Genomic DNA, 24212 nt, shown 5'->3' on the forward strand with positions numbered 1-24212 from the left:
CAATGCATTTAAGCTGTATATTAATTTAATAAAAGTTCCAAACAGTTCCAGTCACAGTCAGGTCTGCCTATGTCATAATGATGGGGCAGTTATATTAATTATTTGATTCCTGTGACTTTGGTTAACCTTTCCATATTCATCTAAATATTAGCTTTCCCTTAATTTTTAAATTAATATACTCTGCTCCCCGTAGATTTGTGAGTAGTCGTATATTGTAAATACTGCCTGATAGGTATGGTGGGTTGCTAGACTGACTCACACCAAACATATGCCTTGTAATAGCTAAAAAAGAGAGCTCTGAAGCAAAGCACTTTAGTCCTGAAGAGTGCAGTCATGGTTTACAGCTCTGCAACTTAACTTCATGAAAGTGCAAATGTGTTGTTACATTTTCCTTTTAGTAAAAAAAAGTAATCTGTACCAAGAATATGTATAAAGATGAACGTAGCACTTGTGTTAAAAAAAAAATCTTTTAAGAATGTCGAACCATGCTGTGATGATGGTACACGTCGGAATCGCACAAGAAGTGCTTGACAAAGTTAATAGATAGACTGATATGTAGCCAACCCTGTTGAGCCTCCTTCTGTCCTCGCCTAGATAATAGACTGAAAAAGGATGGGTAGCAAACAGTGAACTTTTGAGGAAGCTTACAATCAAAAGCCATCCAGCTAACTACAGGATCCAGCAGAGAACCTCATAGAGCATACCACTGTTTTTCTCACCAATGATTACCACTGTCAGCTATTCTACTATACAGAGAAAAGGACAAAGAAAAAAAGAGTGAATTTCCGGCCCCTGAATTTTCTTTTTTGTTTTGCTGTAATCATGCAGCACTGAGCTGCTGCTCGAGTCATTCTATATCCTCACTTTTACGGTTAAGTGTCTCAGAGCACCCTCTCAAGGTTCAAAATTGGATATAAAAACACCAGTGTATGCATCAATACTCCTGTGACAGCTCAGATATTAAACCTGAACCCGCTGACTCATCATCATCGACAAAAAGCTCCTTTCTTTCTCGTAAAAAGAGAAAGAAAAGTTTTACAACCAAGTTCTCTGCTCTGGCAGCAAACATGTGGTAAGGCTAAATAAAATCATCTCTAGGAAAAATAGAAGTTATAACCACCCCCTCACCACCCTCATAGGGGTGTATAATGGTGGTACGAGGGTGTGTGTGTGTGTCTGTGTATATATATGTGTGTGATGTGGGTGTGAGGTGTATTGTCCTGGCCACATTCGGTTAACAACCCCATTAACTGGCTCACAAAGCAACCCCGGGGCAACGATAACATCAATCCTGGCTTTAGAGGCCATTACGTTTCTGCTCGAGATATATGCCGTGCGCTGGAAAAGTGAGGTGAGGCCGTGGCGGCTGAGTGGCTAGAGGGTGCCACAGTGTCACCAGCAGTTTTTTTTTTAAGCCTAGCCCTCTGTCCACCCCATCCTGATAGCACACAAACACCAATAGAGCTTAAACAAGCCCCCCTAGGCTGCTTGGCAGGTGAGAGCTGAGGCCGTTTATCTGCTTTACTCAGACCTTCACACTCCACACATAAAGCAAAACATTTCTAAATGAACACCACAATGGATACGCTAACTGTGCAAAGGCACCTTCTAGACCACACAGAAACAGATGTCCAAAAAGGAAAACTAATCAACTTCACCCCACCAAAAATCATCTGATCAACCTTAAACCAGTTTTTGCAATAAAACTGTTGTGCTATTTAACTTCATTCCATTTGAGACCACTCCTCTTCTGCAGATGAGGAAACTTTTTCCCTCATTAAGGAAACCAGGCAAGAGTTGGCTGATAGACACGGACGGTGGACGGTGATTTTTGGGGCTTGTCAGTGGTCAGAGTGATCGCTCCTAGCTTGCCACTCAAGGTGTTGTTTTTTTTTAGCTTATTCCCACCGTTAATCTTTTAAATTGACACTATCATTATTATGTAATCAATCAACATTAAATTTAATCTTCCTCATAATCAACACTTGTGAAGCAGACATGTCTGGGCTAAAACTCACTCCCCTGCACTATTTGAAATGAATGTGGGTGTGGGAAGCACAGGTATTAGAGAACACAGAAGGACTGCATTTCTATCATTTGGCTAGACTTGAAATTAGATGTGCGACTGAAAGTTTACAGAGAGAACTTATTTCCTCTCTTTAACTGTTCTTTTTTTTGTTTCCGCCTGCCATGTTTGCCGGTGAAAGGCCGTGCGTGGGGAAGGGCACAGCGAAGAGAAAAAGAGAGCCTGCTGAGTCAATTTATGCAAATAAAAAAAGACTGAATAAGTTAGCAGAACTAAAAAGTAAAAAAAAATGTGTACAGTTTACGACTGTTTTAGCTGTTCCACTTTAGCCATACACTTATTGTTACTAATTAGCAGTGTTGGGTAAGTTACTTTAAAGTAGTAACTTAGTTACATTACTAGTTACTTCTATCAAAAGTAACTCAGTTACTTCAAGTTACTCGTTACTTTCAGAGTAACTAGTTACTAGGGAAAGTAACTTTGGTTTTACTCAGAATTCTCTTGTTAATGTGTTGCTTCCGTAACTGGATACCCAGCCAGACTGCCAGTCTTCTAGCTTGCCTACTTGCCACAAGTGCTCTGTGCCACCTACCAATAGAAAGGAAAAAAATAATGTGCACACTTCCACGAGAGAAATCCCACACCTGGACCGTCGTTGACCGCCGCATGATTCTAGCCTGCTTTTTACATCCAACACAAAAACTGCAGTCGTGGTGCTTTCGATTGTACTCAGAACTCGGAAATTCTGCCTTCTGAATAGGAAGATGTAGGTAACACCAGACTGCAGATGAGCTGCTTACAGGGCTGGACTGGGACAAAAAACAAAATCGTCCCGGGGAATTTGACTAGAGACCGGCCCACCATTATAGGAAAAATCATAAAGCCTTTGAATGAAAACAAACGCTGTTGTGACAGTGATGTACACTGTTCTGATGGTATATATGCATTAATCTATCAATCGTTTGTTGTAAGACTCAGATAATTATTTTTTTAAAAGCGAGACATTTTAAATGAGAATAAGAAAGAAAAGTATTTCCTTGTGCCCCCCTCTCCCTGTTAATGCCCTACCTGCCCCCCTGGTAACACTTTGCTAGACCCGCCCCTGCACAGTTACCAGCTGTCAGCTAAGTTAAAAAAAAGGATCCTGGTGTTATTTGTCTCTCAGAAACAGTTCATAACTTCCCTTCAACTCATTCCTGTCACCTAAAAGGTAAACCTGTTTCTCCATCACCTGTTCAGCTCTGATGATTCAGTAAGGACATCTCCTGGTTTCATCTTCATGTTTCCCTCTCACCACATATCCAAACCGATATCATGACCAGCAGCTTTACAGCTGTGGCTCCAGCAAACATCAGCTGATACTAGAAATTAATATTAAATAAATTCTAACAACAGCTGATCAAGCTTAAACGTGCTGCTGTTGTTTAACGCGACACCCGCTGGTTTCCTCTTTCTGGCGCAAAGTAGGCGATAAATAAACAAGAGGGAAAAGCCGATCAGCTGATCATTGATCAGTTTCATGATTGAAGTAGAAACAGGAGAGGGAGGGGGGAGAGAATGAGAGAAGAAGAGGCAGCTGTGCAGCGTAAACACAGAATAAATCCAGCTTTGTGTCTTTTTCATTGTAGCTGAAGTCCGGGACAAAATGTTCCTTTTCACCTCAATACGAAACCCGTAATATTTTCTCTGAATACGAGACGATTCTGTTTTTTACGGGACAGTTGGCAACTCTAATAATTAACCTATGAACAAAATAATGTTCAACATCAGTAACATAGCACCCACCCAGCTGTATAGAAACTCCGTCATGCTAGCTAGCACGCAGTACGAAAAAGTCAGCATAACGAAAATAAACTCCAACTAAACTTGATTTATATGTGACTCAGATACACTGCAGGTCATAACTTCTTACCTGAAGTTCAGTTCACCTGATACTCGGACTGGCGGCTGCTTCGGGTCTCTCCTCTTGCCTCCCTTTTCCTTCATCCACCTGCTGCCTCCACCACTTGCTAATGTTATTGAATCTGTGGGAAGCTCCGCGATAGCCACCACACGAAGTAACGAATAACGAGCCTATTTAAATCCCAGTAACGAGTAACGCGTTCCTGGTTTTGGCATAATAACTAGTTACCGTGGTCGTTACCACAATAATAACGTAGTTACTGTAACGCGTTACTTAATAACGCGTTAGTCCCAGCACTGCTAATTAGTGTAGTTTTATGTGATTGAGGGTGTGAAGCTTACTGCATGTTCCTCGTCTTCATTCTGAAAGTGAGAAATAAACTCCCCGATGGGTATCTCTCTCAACAGCAGCAGTAGCGCTGTTATGTCTTTTATATTAGCGCTACAGATTTCTTTCATTTCCTTGTTATTCAGAAAAACTGTGATATATTGTTGAAATTGCACTGCTTTTTTCCCTAATATTAAAATCTCAGGGATTAAATGTGCAGTTAAAAACCTTTTCACTGGTCTGGTCCACTCAAGATTGAAATAGGCTGCATATGGCTGATAATGTAAAATGAGTTTGACATCCCTGTAAGGACGCATGTGTAAATAAAGTCCAAATAAATTTTTGGGAACTCTACCAACACCATCATTCATTGATGCAAACATGAATTTTAATGGTAATAATTAAGAAAAGAAAAAAGGGAATTGGGTTGTTTTAAATTAGAATATACCAGTCTGATATAAAAAAGTCCTAAGATGAAGCTTTGAAGTTTTGGAATAACACTGCAAGCTTATTGTGTCTGTTATGGCTACGAATATTAATGATTTAGAGCTCCACGTGCTCACCCCCGTTCTTAATCCACTGCAAGAAACAGATAAACTGTATCAACACATGTGCATAACTATGTGCAAACACACACACACACACACACACACTATACATAGGGGTGGGTTTTGATTATCAATTTATTGATTAAAATCGATTCTAGCGTGGATAACGTGATATCGATTCATTAAAATCCTGAAATATAAATGTATTTTGCCCTCAGGTTAAACCTCACAAAATTTCAACAACCACCAAACAGCTAAACCATAGGTGTCAAACTCTGGCCCGTGGGCCAAATTTGGCCCGCAGCCTAATTACATTTGGCCCGCGAAGCCATACCAAATTACTATTAGAGCTGGCCTACTGGTATTATACAGCTAATATATATATTGTTTAGTATTAAGCTTTGCTTGTTCCATATTCAGTTTTTCAGCCAAACGTGTTTGAGTCCATAAGAAAGATTCATTCTCATATCTGGAGGAATAAATATATTTCAATAAATATTAATGTTAGCCCGCGACTTTGTTCCAGTTTTGAATTTTGGCCCACTGTGTATTTGAGTTTGACACCCCTGAGCTAAACAGTAAATGAGAGCAGGTACACGTAAACACAAAGCGTGGACCCGCCGACGCATCAGAATCAGTGAGACGTCACCTTTCTCACCTGACGGCACGGACACAGTCGAGACTGAAAGCTGACAGCTCACTGATTCTGATGTTTCAGCGGGTCCGCGCTTTGTGTTTACATCCTTTTTGCGCTAGATTCTGAAGCTGCAGGTTTGATCTCTCTCCAAACAATATTGACTGAACCAGCAGCAAAAGAAGATCCAAACTTTTTTGCTTCACATAAACATCATCATGAATTTCCTCTTATTTTTCCTGTTTTGCTTCCACCACGATAAAATCACACTTCATGCAGAGCTCGTTGTCTCTCTCTCAGTGTACTTCCAGAACAGTTTCACATCTAAAAATCTCTATTTTCTGCATTATTTTCTTGCTTATTACGCACAAGTCTACCGTTCTTTACAGCGCTGTCGGCTGCTGTTTTTTTCCTTTTATTTACTACCGAAAAGAAAGCCACATTTCTGCCGTTCAATAGGCTACTGAACAAATTTAAACTTTTTAAAATTATGCAAAATTACAAAACGCTTAACTGTGTCTCTAATAAAACTGTTGTAACTTTGCTCTGCTTCACGTCAGCAGCATCAGGTAATGTTCATATGTTGATTAATGGTTTTCTTTCGTTTTTGATCTACTGCAGAATATTTTTAAAGTCATCTGCTATAAAATCCCAAGCCAGGAAAATCTCCTTCATGTTTTTTTGAGTTCTATCCTCAGTTACTTTGACACAAAGGCATCTGCTGTGATGCTTACACCTTGGATAAAGTCTAGCAAGTGTCAGCTTTCTTTTTATAGACAAAAAATATGGAAATTTATTGATGCGTGATCAGAATTATAATATTTCTGACTGTCTGAGTCAAAATTTCCCCGATTCGAATCGAATCGTGGATCAAATTGATTCAGGACCTTGTGAATCGGAATCGAATTGATTCTAGAAATCAGTGACCACCCAGCCCTAACTATACACACCAAATCACAGAAAATGTATTTATTTATTTATTAACCTTTATTTAACCAGGAAGATCCCATTGAGATTAAAAACCTCTTTTTCAAGGGAGACCTGGCCAAGATAGGCAGCAGCAGGTGTCTCACAGTTACAGAAATTACTCAAACACAGGTAGCAACAACACACATGCAACAATAAGTGAAAGAATACAAATAAAATAAAATAAAATTCAATAAAATTCAAATAAAAATAAAAAAGTCAGTTAAAATGACAATCAATCTAATTGAACAGTTGCATGTTATGGACTTGGCCTCAAGGATTCGTAGTTTAGATTTAAAAGCACTTAATGAAATGAATTCAGTCATTTTCTATTCCTTCTGCAGTTTGTTCCAAGCCAAGGATGCTAAATGGACAAAAGCTCTTTTACCAAGTTCAGTTCGGGCAAATGGAACAGAAAGCAACAAGTAACCATGCGGACGAAGAGAATACCAACCAGCATGTTTCATTACAAGCAGGGAACATATATAAGAAGGCAGCAACCCAAGTATTGCCTTATATATAAAACTGTATAAATGAGAGTTCCTCCGACTTACCAAAGCAGGCCATCCTACCTGAGAGTATAACTCACAGTGGTGAGTCTGAAATTTACGGTTAGTGATGAACCTCAGAGAAGCATGATACACAGAATCAACCATTCGAAGACATTGAGCAGAAGCATTCATATATAGAATATCACCATAATCCAGCACAGGCAAGAATGTTGCAGCAACAAGACGCTTCTTTGTATTAAAAGAGAAACACAACTTATTTTGAAAATAAAATCTCAGTTTTAACTTCAGGTTTTTCACAAGATTCTCTACATGTGGTTTGAAGGTAAGCGAGTCATCAATTAAGATTACCAGATATTTATAGGTGTGAACCAACTCTATTTTATTACCTTCAAGAGTGGTTACTGATGGGATTGTTTGGGCTCGTCTCCTTGATTTAGAAAACAACATGAGCTTTGTTTTGTCTGCGTTGTAAAATACTCTTTCACTGTGTACAAATGTGCAATTCCAACACAGGCAGTACAAATAACAAATGTACCCAGAGACACGGACATTCACATACACGTACACGTGATACAGCTCCTGTTTTGTCTGCTCGCTGCTCACCAATGATAACATTCACACTCCACAGACGCTGGGAAAAAAAGGTCAGTAGTTTCTTTGCCCTTCCTTTTCCGTCTGCTCCTCGGGTGACTATTAAGCACCAGGACTCTATATGGAAACATGTTTGTGTGCAACACCAAGTGCTTCATAGCCAGATTTCTCCAAGGGAGGTTTAACTGCCTCAATTAAAATCACATAAAGGAGAGTGTGCAAGTCCTAACAGCATAAACATGTCTCCTCTTTTAGAAGAAACAAGGATAAAGAGTTTTCCCCCGATGGAGCCAGGTGGATGTCGATTTCCTCTCACGCTAATCACACTTTGGAAAGTGCCATGAGAGTTAGCACAGATGAGTGATGGCTCCCCCGCCGTCCCAAACATACGGGTGGGAGGGGACCAGTTTACACACAGCACCCAGGGGATCAGTCAGCTCTCCCAGCGGGAGCCCCACTGAGCGTCTCCCAGATTTGGTGAGACAGGGAGGCTTTCACGGCGACTGTGAGAGGAAAATCCGAGGCTTGTTTCACAATAGGAAATAGGACGGAGTTTACTTCAGGGGATGGAGCTCAGAAAAACCCACCTACACTCACTTTACTAATCTCTTAAGGCTGATGTGAATCTTAACCATGTGGAATTCTCAGTTTGCATTAAAGTCAGTGGCATTAAATAAGTTTGTGAAGACAGGATGTTTTCAAGGGCAGTCTGTATATTTTCCTTTTTACTGTGATATATGATGATCAGAAACTGGAGTTCTAAAGTTTAGCCTTATTGCTGTTTTACTTGCACTGTTAAAGCTACAGTCATGGTGTGCATACAACAAGCCAACCTGTCTGCTCAGTTACCACAGTAGATTTCTACAGAGGAGAAACTTGGGCTGCCAAGGACTTAAATTCACAAGAATAACATTGAGAATTAGCAGGATGTAAAAAAATAATAATAAAAAAAAAAAAAAAATACCACTCACAGTTTTAACAAGCTTCTTGTTAGGAAGCACTCTGTACAAAAGCAATCTACCATTTTCTTTAACAACTTTCATTGTTTTGTGGTACACTCAAAAAAATCTGTTGTTGGATGAACACAATTTAATCATGGCACCTTTTTCCATGCAATTTAACAAAGTACAATGAACCATTTTTGATCATGTCAAACCAACACATTTGGCATTTGGTGGTTTAATGTAATCAGATTACATTGGATCAACGTAGTATACTTACATTGATTTGAAGTGATTTATTTAAGTATGTAGAGTGAAATTTGTTTTAATTCATTCTACACAAGTTAAAAACTTTAGGAAAACACAATGAAATCTTGTTGTTTGAACAACTACTTTGTTAATCAAGGCAATTACTGCTAGTCTTGCTTAATTAACCAATATGGGGGTTGATGATTTCACTCATTTCAATCTAATTATTTCAATTAGATTTGTTTTCATTTGTTACACATTTAGAAACCCATTACTTTACAATAATAAAAAGTCACATTCAGATTAAGATAACATTAACTTTATTAACTGAATTTACTGGACAATATAAGGCTACATTCACACTGCAGGTCTTAATGCTCAATTCCGATTTTTTGATCAAATCCAATTTTTTTGTCTGCTTGTTCACACTACAAATAAAATGCGACAGCAAACGCGCTCTAGTGTGAACCCTCAAAGCAGCCCGCATGCGCAAAAGAAGATGTCACACACAACGCGCTCTGTTTAGACCCAGAGCAAACAGTATTGTTTGACTGATGGCCTTAATATAAAGACTTTAGATTAGTTTCTCAATTTTTGCTTTAAGTTATTTTGTTATTTACATAACAATGTAAACAACCTAATAATTATTCTTATTGCTGTTTTAGAGAGGAGCGGTGCTTCAAAGGATAGTTGCAGATTTCTGTCAGAATCTGCAGATTATACATTACAAATAAACTGTTCACGTTGTCTTCCCAACAGTTTCACTAACATCTACACTGGATGGCCAGGAAGCATTCGCGATGTCTTTTCGGGCGCTGATAATTGGCGTCTGTCTTGTGTCAGTGATGTAAAAGACGGATTTAATGCGATATGACCATTCAAACAGCAATCGCTTTCTAAAACATCGGATATGTATCGGATTCAGTACCACATACGAAAGTGACCCAGATTCGATTTGAAAATATTGGATTTGCGCCGGTCACACTGTCATACCATGATCGGATATGGGTTGCATAGGGTAAAAAAAAATCGGATTTGATGCGCTTTCGCCTGAAGTGTGAACGTAGCCTAAAAGCTTACCATTTTTGTACACCTGCAAGCATTATGCCACTTTAAAAGGTAAAACATTAGAATACTTATTTAAATAGGTAATGACATCTGAACTATGTTGGAACCAAAGTTTCCACAACTAAAAAGATGCAAAATTTGCTCTATAAACTAATATGTCAACTGTATTTTAAAAAATTAAACTAAAAGATAAAAATAAATTTCCCACGTGGCAAGTTAAAACATTTGACAAAATAGAATTACTATTGTGTGAATATGGAAAAAAAAAAGTATAGAAATAATTTGGGTGCAACAACAACAAAATAACAACAACAACAAAAATCCATAGGGAAAAAAAATACAGGGATTTCAAAAAAAAAAAAAAAAAAAAAAAAAAAAAAAAAAAAAAATTGGAAGTAAAACTATCCATATCCTTATCCATATAAGGACAAACAAAAATCATCTGCAGTGCTGTATAAAAGGTGATTTGCCCAACAGAGAGAATCCAAAAACTTAATAAAAAATTATTATTAATAAACCATTCAAGACCTTCTATCAGTCATTTTCAAGTGCTCTCACCCCTTAAGCTTGTTTTTCAGAAACTGTGCCTTTGAAGAGAACTTTTGTCCATTAAGATTTAAAAGTATCTTCTGGAGGACTTCATAGGTGCATTTAAGTTCTGGTGGGTAGCTCAGGTTCAAACAGTATATGAGTCCAAACAACACGGCACATGTTTGTGCAACGTTACCCAAATCAGTGAGAGCCTCCACACCCTCAATCAGGACACCAATGTCCTCTGGGTCATCTTCAGGTTCAGCACCCTCCTTCTGGATGACGTACACCCCTATCACAGTTTGCTCCATGCAGCTTTTTGACTCACTGTCCGTATCCTACATGAAAAAATATAAGACGACAAAGTTAAATTTGCAAAAGTAACATAAGACAAGTAAAACTGTTTCTATGCGGTTCATAAAATCTAATTAGTCAAAAGTAATAAACAGGAAATTACACCACGAAAGTAGTTGTTAGTAATTACTCCAATACACAAATTATAAAATAAACATCTCATGTCAGTAGAATCTTGGTATACCATAGATAGTAAAGGAAAAACATAAAACAAAAGAGGTGGCGTAATTGACCTCTCACCGGCCCCTCCCCTGAAAGAGCCATTGTCCAATTACACATCATAGCAACTGTTACTGTGTCTGACAAACATCGACTTCAAGCAAGATGGTGAAGTGGTGCGCCCACCGATACCTCGAGAGATTGTGTCTGGAGGAGTTGTGTTCTTTCCATTCACAAAGCCAAAAACAACGTGAATGGATTAAACAGTGTGGATGGCCCCACTCCCAGGTAAATGTACCAAACATTATGAAGCATGTCTGCTCACACATCTGTTGCACTGGTCATGTTTGTCAGACGTAGCAAGAGTAACTTAGGGGGAGGGGACTTGACAAAAGGCTAATTCAGCTGCTAAAATAAAAAAGGTATAGAAGTGTTAGTACTAAACAGCTCAAAGTTCATAGACATTTCTATTTACAAATACTGGTGACCATTTCCTTCCAATACCAAATTCCAGAAATACTTTATTGCAACGCTTAATACTGTTTGGTATTCAAGACATCCTTTCTTCAATACCAGGTGTCTTGTTGCTAATCTCAAAATTTTAACGATTTGCATTTGAGGCAACATCACAATTTGTACGAGAATGTTACAGTCAACATGCTGTCACAATGACTCACCAAGTACTCCTTTATTAACTTCTCATAGTCTTCGTTTAGGTAGATGCACAAGGACTTCAAGATGCATGCTCGTCTGGTATGGATGTTGTCATGCTGGTGAGGAGGAGGAGATATTATGAGCCAAAACCTGGCTGTTTTTTTTATAAAGCTAGGGTAATCAGTTACCTTGCATAATTATTCTTTAGGTTAGAACCCGGCATGTACCATTTGTTAAGCCGAAACAAAATGGACAACTTCATCTGCAAATAAAAGTTATTTTGCTGCCTATGACAAAGTCTACTAAATTCTAATACAAACCTTGGAGATGGCAAGCATGAGACCTCTTATTTTCTTTCCAGGTCTCCCTCCTTTGCCCAGAAAGATTTCCATCAAGCGTGGCGCGTATTGGTCAAGCTCGGCAAAGAAAGTAGATAGCAGAAGCTTTGTGGTGATTCGTAGAAACTCCTTGTCGATCTACAATAGAGAACAAATACATTGATTAAAAACTCAACTGTATATTTCACTCACTTCACTTCCAAGCTGACTAAAGCTGCTTTTAGAAGACCATGCAGACATTAGTGCTGTCATTGATGACTGCTTCTGGGAAGCTTTTGGTCAATTATAAGAGCTCAGCTGATTTTGAACTCAAGATATGATATTGACTCATCACAGTGGATAGGGGCAACAACAAGTTCCACTATAACCTTGAGATCCAAAAGAACATGCCAGGCCTGTTCATCTTCTGGAACAAGGGGACCAATAATAGAAGGCAACAAGCGAAGCAGAGCCCAATTTTCGTGTGCATTCCCCCTACATGTTTTTTACTTGAGTTGGTATGTGGTATGACGTGAGGACAATTTGTCTTATCTTCCCATTTGTACTCAAAACTTTGGATTGAACTGTTAAGTTTTTCTAAGGTGAAATACGATATGGAGATCAAATCAGCCAAGCATTCTGCTAGTTCTACAGGTATAATGCCCTCAAATAAATCGTGTACTATATCCAGGGTAAAGCCTTCAATAACATCAAAATGAGAGAGACTTTTAGTCAAAACATAGTCACGTTTAACCCCACAACACAAGGCTTGAGGTTTCCAATGCAGATTGTAAGTGAGCCTGATGGAGTTCACGTGTTCTACACTCAAAAACGTCTGCAGTCAAAAACTGAATTTCATTTTTCTTAGAGATACAGAATCTACATATGTGTTCCCCAGAAAAAAAATTTCAACAAGACCTGCAAGCCCATGAGCAGCTAGGTTATCAGCTATTACGCAATTTACAGTGCCTTTAACAAACTCATTCATCTGAGCAATAAACACACCATCTTGTTCCAAGATCACACGATCTTTTAATAGGGGTTCCAACACCTTTTCAAACCCAAATGTCTTTAAATCGTCACTTTTACAAAGAACAGCTAGGTAAATGGAGGAGAGTGCTGAATGAGAGCCTGGAGGCAAATTATCCAAGACCCAATAAATACCACAAAGCTTGTGTTTTTTGCGTGAGGTTCCAAGAGGATTGCAAACCTCAAAATCATCAATGTAAAGTGTAATGGAGATTCTCAGCACGTCAACAGCTAAAAAGCTATTGGTTCTAAAGTGCTTGCCATCTTGGAAAGACCTGTAAACACTCAGACCATCAGCCAAATCACTTTTTTCTTGTCCTATATGTTGCTCAATCACTCTATCAAGTATGTAATTGTGAATCAATAATTCTTGCAATAACTTTAATAAAGGAATGTACTGACATGACTTTCGTTGATCAACAGATAAAATGTACTCAACAGGCTCTACGACCCTAAAGTTAACCTTATAGTATTGTTTTCTTTTAAATGAAGTTCCTAGAGGACCACACTTAGCTAAAATTTTTTGATACAGGGTTAGAAATGCACACGTTATTGGCAAGCTCCTCAACAACAGCCTGACCGGTATGAAGGTTATGGCTCTTGAATACCTCTTCAACAGTTCGTTTTGTGATTGAAGTACAAGCAGAACTTAACAAAAAACTCAACTCCTCCACCAAGCCATCTACTGCTGCGGCTGGTATTTAAAATATGTGTTCCAATTTTAACAATATCCCAGCTATTTTCTGTTCAACAAGCTCTGTCAAATTTTCACTGGAATGATTACTTCCTGACACCAACTCAGTTCCAACAGCAACTAGCACCTACACCTTTAGGGTCATCAGAATGTTGTGCTGGGTCAACACACACCACTAAACCTACCTACCTTGAAAGCTTTGAGTGAATCTGAATTATGCTTTCTCTTTTTGTGTGAATAAAATGTACCAAAGATATTTGTCTTGAAAGAGCAGCCTGTAAATACACAAGTTACTGTCTCACTATTTCATAAATGTGATCCAATATGTCCAAAATAATCTCTCTCTGTGGTAAGGTCACTGCAGTCACATAACTCACACCTAAAAGTGACTGAACTGACAGCTGTCTGTTTAAAATGAGAAGAATGACATCTGTAAACATGTGTTTTTAGTCCACACCAAGTCTTAAATGTGCATGGACAATTTACATATATACAAAGATAACACTGGTTGGGTCCATAATGGTGATGTAATCTACAGTGTTTCAATAAGTTTGTACCTACTCTCCCTGATGGAACAATGCTTGCACTGCCACATACAAGTCACTGAAAGAAAAAAAGAGAAGAAGTTTTTAGGATGGTTTTATTGGCACCCTTTTTTTTTCTTTTTGATTAAATCATAAAACTATCATAAAACTGTATGATGGCAAAAACTTACCATGTATTAAAGAGGAGGCACAAACAATCAGAAAAAGGGGGCAGCTTTCTTTGTGGTGTTACTGTGGTAAAGAAAACAGACAAAATTATTTTATAAAAATTTCACAGTGGATTTTTTTTTACCTTGTTGCAAATGTATTAAAAAAAATACAAAAACATATAAATACTTCTTGCAATATAAAATTCACGGATAAATGTCCAATCGGTTGCAAAATGTTACACAGCAGTGTTTCACACCATGCAATAAAGATGCTGGTAGTTACGGTAAAGGTCCTACAGGCGATCTTCATAACTATCCGCCATTGCCTTTTCCTCTGACCTCGTATTCATGCTCTTTTTCCCATGCACTAGCATTCAAGTCAATTCGAAGGATGTAGCCCCTGAATTTGGACACAGCTAATATTTAGCAACTTGCACACGCTACAGTTTAACTTACATCAACGCGAGAGGCCGAACGCTTAAAAAAAAAAAAGAGAAAGAAAGAAGAAATGGAAATGATAAAAGGAAGAAAGACCATGTCTTGCAATAACCGTAATTTACAAGCAAAGTTACTGCTAGCAGAGCAAGGTAAAAGTTCTATGAGACAGCCATATTAGCTTTAGCTAACTTCATTTACCATGAAAGGAAATTACAAACGTGTTAAATATTGTATTAAACATATCAATGACCGCTCAAAACACTATAAGACTAGCTACAGAAACGGGTAACATGAAAAAATGAAAAGCAATAAAGTGGAAATGCTAATAATAATGATATAAATATAGCCAGAGCGGATTAGAAATCTGGTATTAGACGGTACCGATTGGCACCATCTAATATCCGATTTTCACTGTATTTGCTCCACTCCCGCTGTCTAATTTCCAATGCAGACTTGCATTGGAAAAATGACAACTTACACATTCGCAGTTAAACGCCTTAGTGAACAATTAACCGACGGAATAACTTAGTTTGACTAAGATATTTCCAGTTATTTATTACTTACCTGTAGTGTGGAAGATTCCGCAGAGGGAAACGGGAGTTCACATAACTTTGTCCGTGTTCCTGCCTCTTCACTTCTGGGAAGTTTGAGCACTCGCACTAGGCATCAGTTTTAGAGTTGTTGATTTAAAATAATTACATTTCATTGAACTGAGGAATGCAAATCTAGTTCATTAAACGTTTTGTTATTTTATGTTAAAACAACAAGTGATAATGATTTAAAAACAAAAACTCAATATATTCATGTTAAATAGACAAATGTCTATTGAATTAATCAAACAAATGCCTTAGTTGACTTTTTTGAGTGTAGGTGTTTGTTAGTACCTGCAATCTTGGATGCACCATAGAGGAATCCCAAAGCGTGCAATAATGCTGCTTTTCTCCTCACAAAGTCTAATCGTTCTATCCGACCAGTGTAACAGCTTTTTATCACCAGACTTTTTATCATGTTGGTATACTAATTTTGAAGAAAATCTGCTTTTGTTTCTTGTTTTACTCTTCAGGTCTCTGTTGCCTGCCCTCCCCTGAGTGCCTTGAAAAAGTGACTTTCTTGTATTCAGTAAAAGCCTTTGTCGGGTCTTGTTATGACCCGGCTCAAAAGCCGCAACATAAAAAAGGAGATGAATACCAGAGTGTTAGTGAGAAGAGGCTTTATCTTAAAATGGCATAGCAGGTTGGCTCAAATGGCTGGTACCACCAAGGCAAAGACAAGTGAGCTCTCCTGGACGCTCACCTCAGGTATGCTTTTATCCACACCTGACTAGGTGTGGCCAATTAGCACCAGCTGAACACACTGAGCAGATTAGAGGCTGCAGAGGGACGTAACACCTCCTCCCTTAAAAGGGTTCCTCTAGGATCCCTAAATTTATTAAAAGTCCCTCTGAAGCCTTCAGGTCCTTGACCCACAAACCTGGAATAAAAGTTAAAGCTAACAGAAGCACAGTGTTCACATTATAGTTGGCATCTCTAAGCATGGATGGGCATGAGGATTTGAAGTTACCACACTGAACACACACAAAAAGTAACATGTGACCAACACAAAGGAGCACAACAGTCACAAACCAAAAATGATTACCTGATCTGCTACAACACAAAACCAAAAGTAGCAACAAATAATCGCAACTAAGTGATCTGTTGTCTCCACCACACAAACAGTCACATACAAGTGGCCCTATACCACAACAAGTTACTTTAATCCAAAAAGTTCAGTAAATCAAGCACACTAGTGACCAACCACAAAATGGAGAGCTATGGCCACACAATGATCACATCAAGGGTGGCTCAGCACCCCACAGTGTTATTGCCATCACCTGGCCAACAACACTCACACGTGATCCAACAAAATAGCCATATTCCCCACAACACTAAAGGTCACAGCACAAAACACTCACCTCACAAGGATCTCATTAGCATCCATCAACACTGACATATGCACACACATGGTGTACACACAATGCCAACTTAAAAACAGCCTACCTGTCTCAGCTAAAGACCATAATCATGAATGGTCTCAAACCTCCTACCAAGTTTGGTGCCACTGATTTACTATGTGCAACTCCCAGCCTAAAACACTAAAAACAACAAAACCCTAACTTTACCTACCCTAGTCTTCAGTGGTGTACCAGGCTCGAGGCAACTTTAAACGCGAACTCGAGAGCAGGCAGCAGACCAGAGATATAGTCACTGGTGAACTTTTGCTTTGTGCTCTGTTGCTACCATTAGAGGTTTGCACCATAACCACCATTGGCTATCACCTGTGTGGACAAAAAATGATTATAAAAACACACAATTACTGTTGATATTCACTCAGTGTTGGGCAGTATGGGTTTGCCACAGCAAATACTTGATCCTGTTCTGTATATTCTCCTTTACATTTTCATACTCGTTATCATCATGGGACCCTTGAACGTCCTACTGAATGTCTGACTAATAAAATTCCTTCTTTATGGCAGGGTTAGGCAAATCCATTAGAGGATTTACTGACTGACACCCAAACACTGCTGAATCAAATCCTAATCCCATATTGGTCTAAGCCTTGGTAATATTCTTTTCATATAGCTCCCTTCATATTTCTTCCACTCTCGAGTCTCAGATACATGTCACAGTTATTAACAGAGAAGAAGCATGCTGTAAAAACTGTCAATTTATCAAATCATCCAAACCTCAACAGATGGATTTACTTGATTAATTATGCAGCCTCCAAATAGCCCTCTGATGAAGTTATTCCTGTTATATGCATCATAATTACTCTGAGTCGGATTTTAATACAAGTAAATATTCATGTTTATATTCGGCAGCAAAACAACTGCTTTCACAATTCGGAAATGCAGAAACGTTTCAGACAACGAACCATGTAAGATATAGTGTAGTGATGTGTCGGTCACGAACGAAACGGCTCTTAGAGCCAACTCTTTGAAGTGAACAACGCGAGCCGGATCCTTATTGCGATCCGTGGTTTGTTTGTTTTTTCTCTCACCCTCTCTCTCGCACTTTTTCCGCTTCACTCCACACTCGAGCCTTGTGCTTGCGCTGGGAAGAGGGGGGAGGGGCGGTAGTTACACTCGCAGTAGCACAGGAACAGAGTGGGAGGGAAAGAGAGAGAAACAGAGCCAGGGACAACAACGTCACATTAGAAAGGTATAGTAATCATCGACAACTATTTTCAGTTGTGAATGATAAAGGATTCAGAAAGTTAATTCATGCAGGCCCATATGACAGAGAATGTGCATCTTCTTTTTGTTTTCATATTTTAATTTATATTTAATTGTGTTGTGGTTTGCAGTGTTTTGTGTTGTTTCACTTTAAATTTGTTTAAAAGGAAAAAGCTGAAAATTTTAATAGTTAAAAGTTGAAATTTAAATACTTGGTTTTTGTATTATATGATTTATTTATTACATTTTATGTGGAGTGAATAAATAAAAGTATATTTACGGTGGCCCCTTGAGACAAAGCACGTACAAACTCCAAAACATGTACGAACTCTGAAGCACGTACAAACCCCAAAACACGTACAAAACACAACAGAAGTGCTCCAGGATGCTAGGGGCAGTGTTGAGCTTCTGTTACCTAGTGGCTACACAAGCCAGGAAGTACCAACGACCGGATTTGGTGTGTCGTAGTAACAGGTAAATGAAAATATTTTTTTAATTATTTGAATATATATGAGTGCTTGTGTATAAATACACAAACAATACACATATGCTTTCAATTGTGTAATTTAAGTCATCTAGGTAGCTCTGTTTTGGAAGTTCAGTTAACGCTAGAAATGTGCTTTGGAGTTTGTACGTGATTTGGAGTTTGTACTTGCTTTGTCTCTAGGGGCCACCGTATATATTTATATATAAACATATATAAATAAAACCACTGTGGTTTTTTTTTACATTAGTAATTCCTTTTGTGCCTAATTTTATATTGTTGTTAATAATAAATTAATTAAAGCAACAAAACAATCTGAAGAGCCGGTTGGGAGCCGAAAGAGCCGGCTCTTTTTAGTGATCTGAGCCGAACGAGCCAGTTCTCTAAAAAGAGCCAGAATTCCCATCACTAATATAGTGATCGAAATGCTATTACAAACTACTAAATATTAGAGACAGGAGAAAGAGATCACAAAACTTGTGAAAATTATGACAGAGTTGCCCAGAGAGTCAAAGAAAGAAGTGATGGTGACCCTGGCATGACTTTATGTATCAGTGCAACTTTAAATTATATTGACATAAAGTGTAATGTCTCATCCTACATAAAGTGTGAAAATATGTCTATATACCTTAAAAACTCTTTATACTGCTCAGCACTCCCTTTTACCAATATATCTCATTACTCTGTGATCCCACTGAGGGCAATCTGGGGGTAGTTTGTGATAGAGAGATTTCTACTCCCACTTCCTCTTCCACAGTTCCCAGAATGCTTTTCAACCACTGCTTTTTAAGCTTGTTGCCTATAGTCTTACAGGGGTTTGTTAGCAAATAAATACAGTATATCATTTCTCATGAGCCAAGCTGTCTGTGAACACTGGGGTGTGTCTGCAGTCTGGCTAGTGCTCAAAATGACAATTGCCTTATGGTTGCATTGCTTTCTAGGCTACTGTCGGTGGAGGTAAAGGTATCTCCCATTAAGGATTATTATTATTTGTATTTATTTTTTTGGTATGACTGTCGAACATTGGTCCAAAATGGTGAAGCTAAATAGGGCTGACTGCTAAAATGTGATATGCAAATAGCTACTAACAACATTTTTTATTGATGGGATGGGAATAATCTATTAAAAAAAAGTCCTGTCCTTGGGTGTTACACAGCACACATTGCAGATATACATGGTCCTTCCTGAGCATCTCTTGCTAGGGAACTCAAGGGCATTGTCAGCTTTATCAGAGCCTAGTGATTCATCAGGCTAGTTGGTAAATAAGAGATGTTATCAGGTGCTCCTTGTGGCATTGAGGGCTCATGTCCTAATCAATAACATTCCAATTCTTCACTGATCTCCTCCTGTGATTAGCCGAACTAATCCAATACACAATGTTGCTGTCTATTACTGAGGCAGGACAAAGCCTTCCCGTTCACACCGCCCTTATCTGTGCTTTTGCGTTTACTACTGATATAAGGTGGGTATAAGCCAAGGGCTACTGCGAGGACATCCTCGGGCTCTTCTAATTGTTAATCCACTTGAGCCAGCAGGTAGAAAGGAAATTTCACTTGGCCTGGCAGCACCACGGGCAGTTAAGTGAGATGACTGTAGCGAAAGCTAACCAATCGCCACCCAGAGACATAGTAAGTCAAGATAAAATGCCCTGTAATTTTTCTAACTACGTTAAAAGGAAATGGAAGATAGCAAAGTGGCATGGATAATGAAAGAGGTTGGAAAAAGGAGGGGCGGTTTGGACTGTCAGTCAGTAAAGAGTGGCAATGGCAGCAGGCACTTACTGACGTGGGGATGCTGATGAACAAGCCAAGCCTAATTTGAGTTAATGAATATGAAATATGCATCAGTTTTCACTCTCAAAATGATATGCAGTGAGCATAACTGATGAAAGAGGAAATGAACAGCATTAACTAGTCTGACTTTAAAGCATGTGAAGAGAACATTATACATACAGTATTAGCCTATAGAACTCTGAATTACAAAGTCCACACTCTAGGTGTGTGTGTGTGTGTATGTATATATTTTTTTTTTCTCACACACTTAGTCTCAGATATATTGATAGAATACAAGGCATGAAAGACAGCTGTACAAATTAGACAGCTGCTCCAACTTATCTAGCCCTTAAAAGATGGATTCACTTGACTAATTATGTGTTCAAACAATCCTCTGATGAAGTGACTGATATCAAACACAACATAAATACTCTGAATGTAATTTTAATGGAAACAGAAGTCTGTGGTTTTATTAACAGTAAAGATGGTCTCTTGAAACCTAAACATATACCATCAGAATAGCTGTAGTTACATAAAACCCATGGAGGCTTTAAATTATTCATAGATTTCCTGGAGGTACATGAAGGTCATTGGAAAAGACCTCACTGAGTCCTAAATTCCTGTTATGAGTTCCTTCTAACCACCCATTTCTATTATTGAGGAGATAAGTCTTTTTAAATAGTACCATACTGTCCAGTAATTTAAGGTTCACATAGCCAAGATCTACAAGTTCGAGGTTTCCAGTGTTGATTTTCTCCTAAAAATGTAGACTAATCTGTTTAATTTACCTTTTAAGCTTTAGGGATTCCAATCATCTCTAAGGCATGAGTTGTAAGAAGCCAATAAAAACAATGAATGGACAAAGCTGCCATTATTAGCTTGGAAGCTAGCCTTGACTATATACTTATATATATATACTAGCCTTGATGGGTCAGATATGCTGTACATATACATATGTACAGTATATCTGACCCATTCTCTGCAACTAGAGCCCGCCCGAAATAGAGTGTTCCCTTTGGTGGACAAACTATACGACATCAACACTTATATGGCTGGTGGAGATGGGTGAAGATGAGATGTAGCAAGAGAAATGTATGATTTTACAGGCTACATATGTAGTCCAACATTTGATCACGTGGTTAGTCATACTTCACTCCTGTATGCCACCACAGCACTGGTAACATAACTGTAGAAATAAGGTGCAACTGAACTGCACACATGCCTGTCTTCAGTGTACTCCAGCATGTAACAAATAGCACTATGAAGTGGTGGGGGAAAATATTCTCTGAGCTCTGAAACACAGTTAGTTAATGAAATGCTGCAGGTTAGATCATACCTGGGTAATGTTTGTGATTGATCTCATTAGAGATAAGCTTATATTACGTACCCAACAGCAGCAATGAAAGTCATCATCACACCACTAAGATAATTCACAATTGTAAAAAGGTAAACCTCATCAGTAGAGCCATCACACAAACACTTAGCTTATACACTCATATTGTTCTACTGGATTTCCACATTACAGAAGGCCATTCACACAGTGTAACTGATAAAACACACACACACACACTTAAGGAAGGAGGCCGGGGACTGGTGAGTGTCAGCATTACGGTCCAGGATGGGACGACAAACACCCACGAATAAATCAGGAAGATGCCCTCAACTGATCGTGTGCTCAGTGAATACCTGTGGGACTTCCAGATATAGGCGGACAAAATGGTGGCAGCTAACCAACCGGACATGGTGGTGGTAGACAAACAGAAGAAGACGGTCGTAGTGATAGACGTAGCAATACTGAATGATAGCAACATCAGAAAGAAGGAACACGAGAAGCTGCAGAAGTACCAAGGTATCAGAGAAGAGCTTGAGAAGATGTGGAGGGTGAAGACAACAGCTGTCCCAGTGGTAATCGGTGTACTAGGTGCAGTGACTCCCAAGCTAGGGGAGTGGCTCCAACAGATTCCAGGAACAACATCAGAGATCTCTGTTCAGAAGAGCACAGTCCTGGGAACAGCTAAGATACTGCACAGGACCTTCAAGCTCCCAGGCCGCCTCTACTAGAGGCCTGGGAGCTAGACTGTTGAAGGATAGACCAGGGGCGAGAGGGGGATTGTTTTTAATAAACATTTTCTAGGTCTTCCAGTTTGTAAAAGAGCCTACCAAGGTGAGTATGCAAACTTCAAACAGAAAGGTTGGGATTTGAACCAGAAATCTATCCCCAAAAAGTTCATTCTGTTCATCTGAATGTAGCGTTTGCAGTGGGAGAAACGTTTCATCACTCATCCAAGTGACTTCTTCAGTCTCAGCTGACTTCAGGCTTCCCCAACCAGTTATAAACAGTACATGAAGCTACCATCACTGGCAAACAATTGGCTGTGAGGTCAGTTTCTTCATTAATATTCAAATTGTCATGAGCATGGATCAAAAACCACTGATCAAAGACCATTGATCAATGACCACTGATAACTGAACAATGAACAGGTCAATGAGTACCATTTACAGAGAGTTGGGGAATGGCTGCAATCACAGCATTGTAAGATGGTGAAAGATGTACCCTCAGGCCCCCTCCTCAATTCAGAGATCGTCCTTCCTTTTTCACTTAAATGGCCTCCTTGACTTCCCACTTAAACCAGGGTTCCTCCCTGTCGAGGATGTGTATACCCTCATTATTCAAAGAGGACTTTGTTATCCTACCCCAGAACAGCACCAAGTCATTGTTTAAGGTATGTGGATGACACCTAGGTGTCAGTACGTACCACAATTCAATGATCACATTAACTCAGTGGACCAACCCATCAAGTTCACCAGGGAGGATATGAGAAATGACAGGTTAGCCTTCTTAGACTGTGAGATTTCCATCAGTAATGGGGGACATTTAAAAGTTGATGTGCTGTATAAAGCAATGCTTACGGATCAGTATTTATGGTTTGACTCTCATCATCCAGCGGTCCCCAACCTTTTTTGCGGCTTATGTTCGACAATATTTTCACAGACCGGCCTTTAAGATATCATGGATAAATACAACAAAATAAAACCAGTACCGGTACCAAAAAAAAAAGATTTATTCATAACACACGGGAAAAGACCCAGGGAAACCGAGTTAACGATAAAAACGATAAAAAAAAATAATGCTAAAAACCAATAAAAACAATAAATTTCACACTCGAGCCTCAACTCTCGTGGCCCAGTACCAAACGGTACAGATACAGCGGCCAGGAAAGCAGAAGAACAACATATCAAGAAGGCCCTGAGTAAATGTGGTTATTCCAGCTGGACATTTGTCAAGGCTGGGAAGGCACCTAAAGAAATCAGTCACTTGGATGAGTGATGAAACATTTCTCCTGTTGAAATTGCTACATCCAGATGAACAGGATCAACTTTTTGGGGATTTCCTTACCTGGATAATTGAGAATGCAACAAGAAACCAGAAATCTAATTGCTGTGAGGTGAGCTGGTGCTAATCACTAAAACGTCATAGCTGTCTTGATTAGCACTGGACTTTACATTTACCCAGTCTCATTGTAAATTGATATTAGCTCTACTGAGTTCACGTTTGATTCCATTAATCAATGTGTTTTAATTAAGTGAACCAATGCATGACTTGAAAGAATATAGCATATGTAGCATTAGGTCAACCACATGTCATCATTACTTTAAATGTTTTTGACCCTTCCTTTCTCAGTGATGCTCTGAGAATTGTTGTAATTCTAGCAAGACTGGATTCATTTATAGAATTTTTTAAAGTTAGGAGCTCTCTGGAACAATTCTAACAATTCAAATAATTAATGTTTGTGACCAAATTTCTATGCTGATTTTTCCTGCTGATATGCAAAAAAGAAAAGAAAGATGCTCTAGCAGCCCACAAAACACATACACTGCTAAATATTTTACATGAATATTTTTATAAAAAGACAAAATCCAACATTTAAGACTTTAAATAGCTTTAACTGGTTTTATTTGTTTAATAGAAAGAAATATGTGAACACCCCCTTTTGTAGAATCTGATTTATTGATTCTTCAAAATTCACTTGCAGAGCCTTCTTTGGAAGGTTGACTCAGCAAGCTATAAAGCTAAGTGGAGGTAATAAGTTAATAAAAAATCTGGAGCTG

The 24212-nt window shown here is 38.7% G+C and overlaps 2 protein-coding genes across 3 annotated transcripts in view; both read right to left on the reverse strand.

Annotated features, from left to right (window-relative positions):
* The window catches only part of unc5db (unc-5 netrin receptor Db), a 292277-nt gene that overhangs the window by 146981 nt on the left and 121084 nt on the right, over positions 1-24212 (reverse strand). The gene's annotated exons all lie outside the window — the stretch shown is intronic.
* On the reverse strand, positions 10212-15404 carry LOC146375737 (uncharacterized). Its single transcript, XM_084946401.1, has 3 exons — positions 11784-15404; positions 11487-11579; positions 10212-10634 (listed from the first exon to the last, which is right to left on the reverse strand). The coding sequence occupies exons 1-3, from the start codon at positions 11853-11855 to the stop codon at positions 10320-10322; spliced, it is 480 nt and encodes a 159-aa protein (XP_084802527.1). The 5' UTR covers positions 11856-15404; the 3' UTR covers positions 10212-10319.

This window comes from Perissodus microlepis, chromosome 12 (genome assembly GCF_051167445.1).
Source record: "Perissodus microlepis isolate ML-2025 ecotype Zambia chromosome 12, ASM5116744v1, whole genome shotgun sequence".
Classification (NCBI taxonomy): Eukaryota; Metazoa; Chordata; class Actinopteri; order Cichliformes; family Cichlidae; genus Perissodus; species Perissodus microlepis.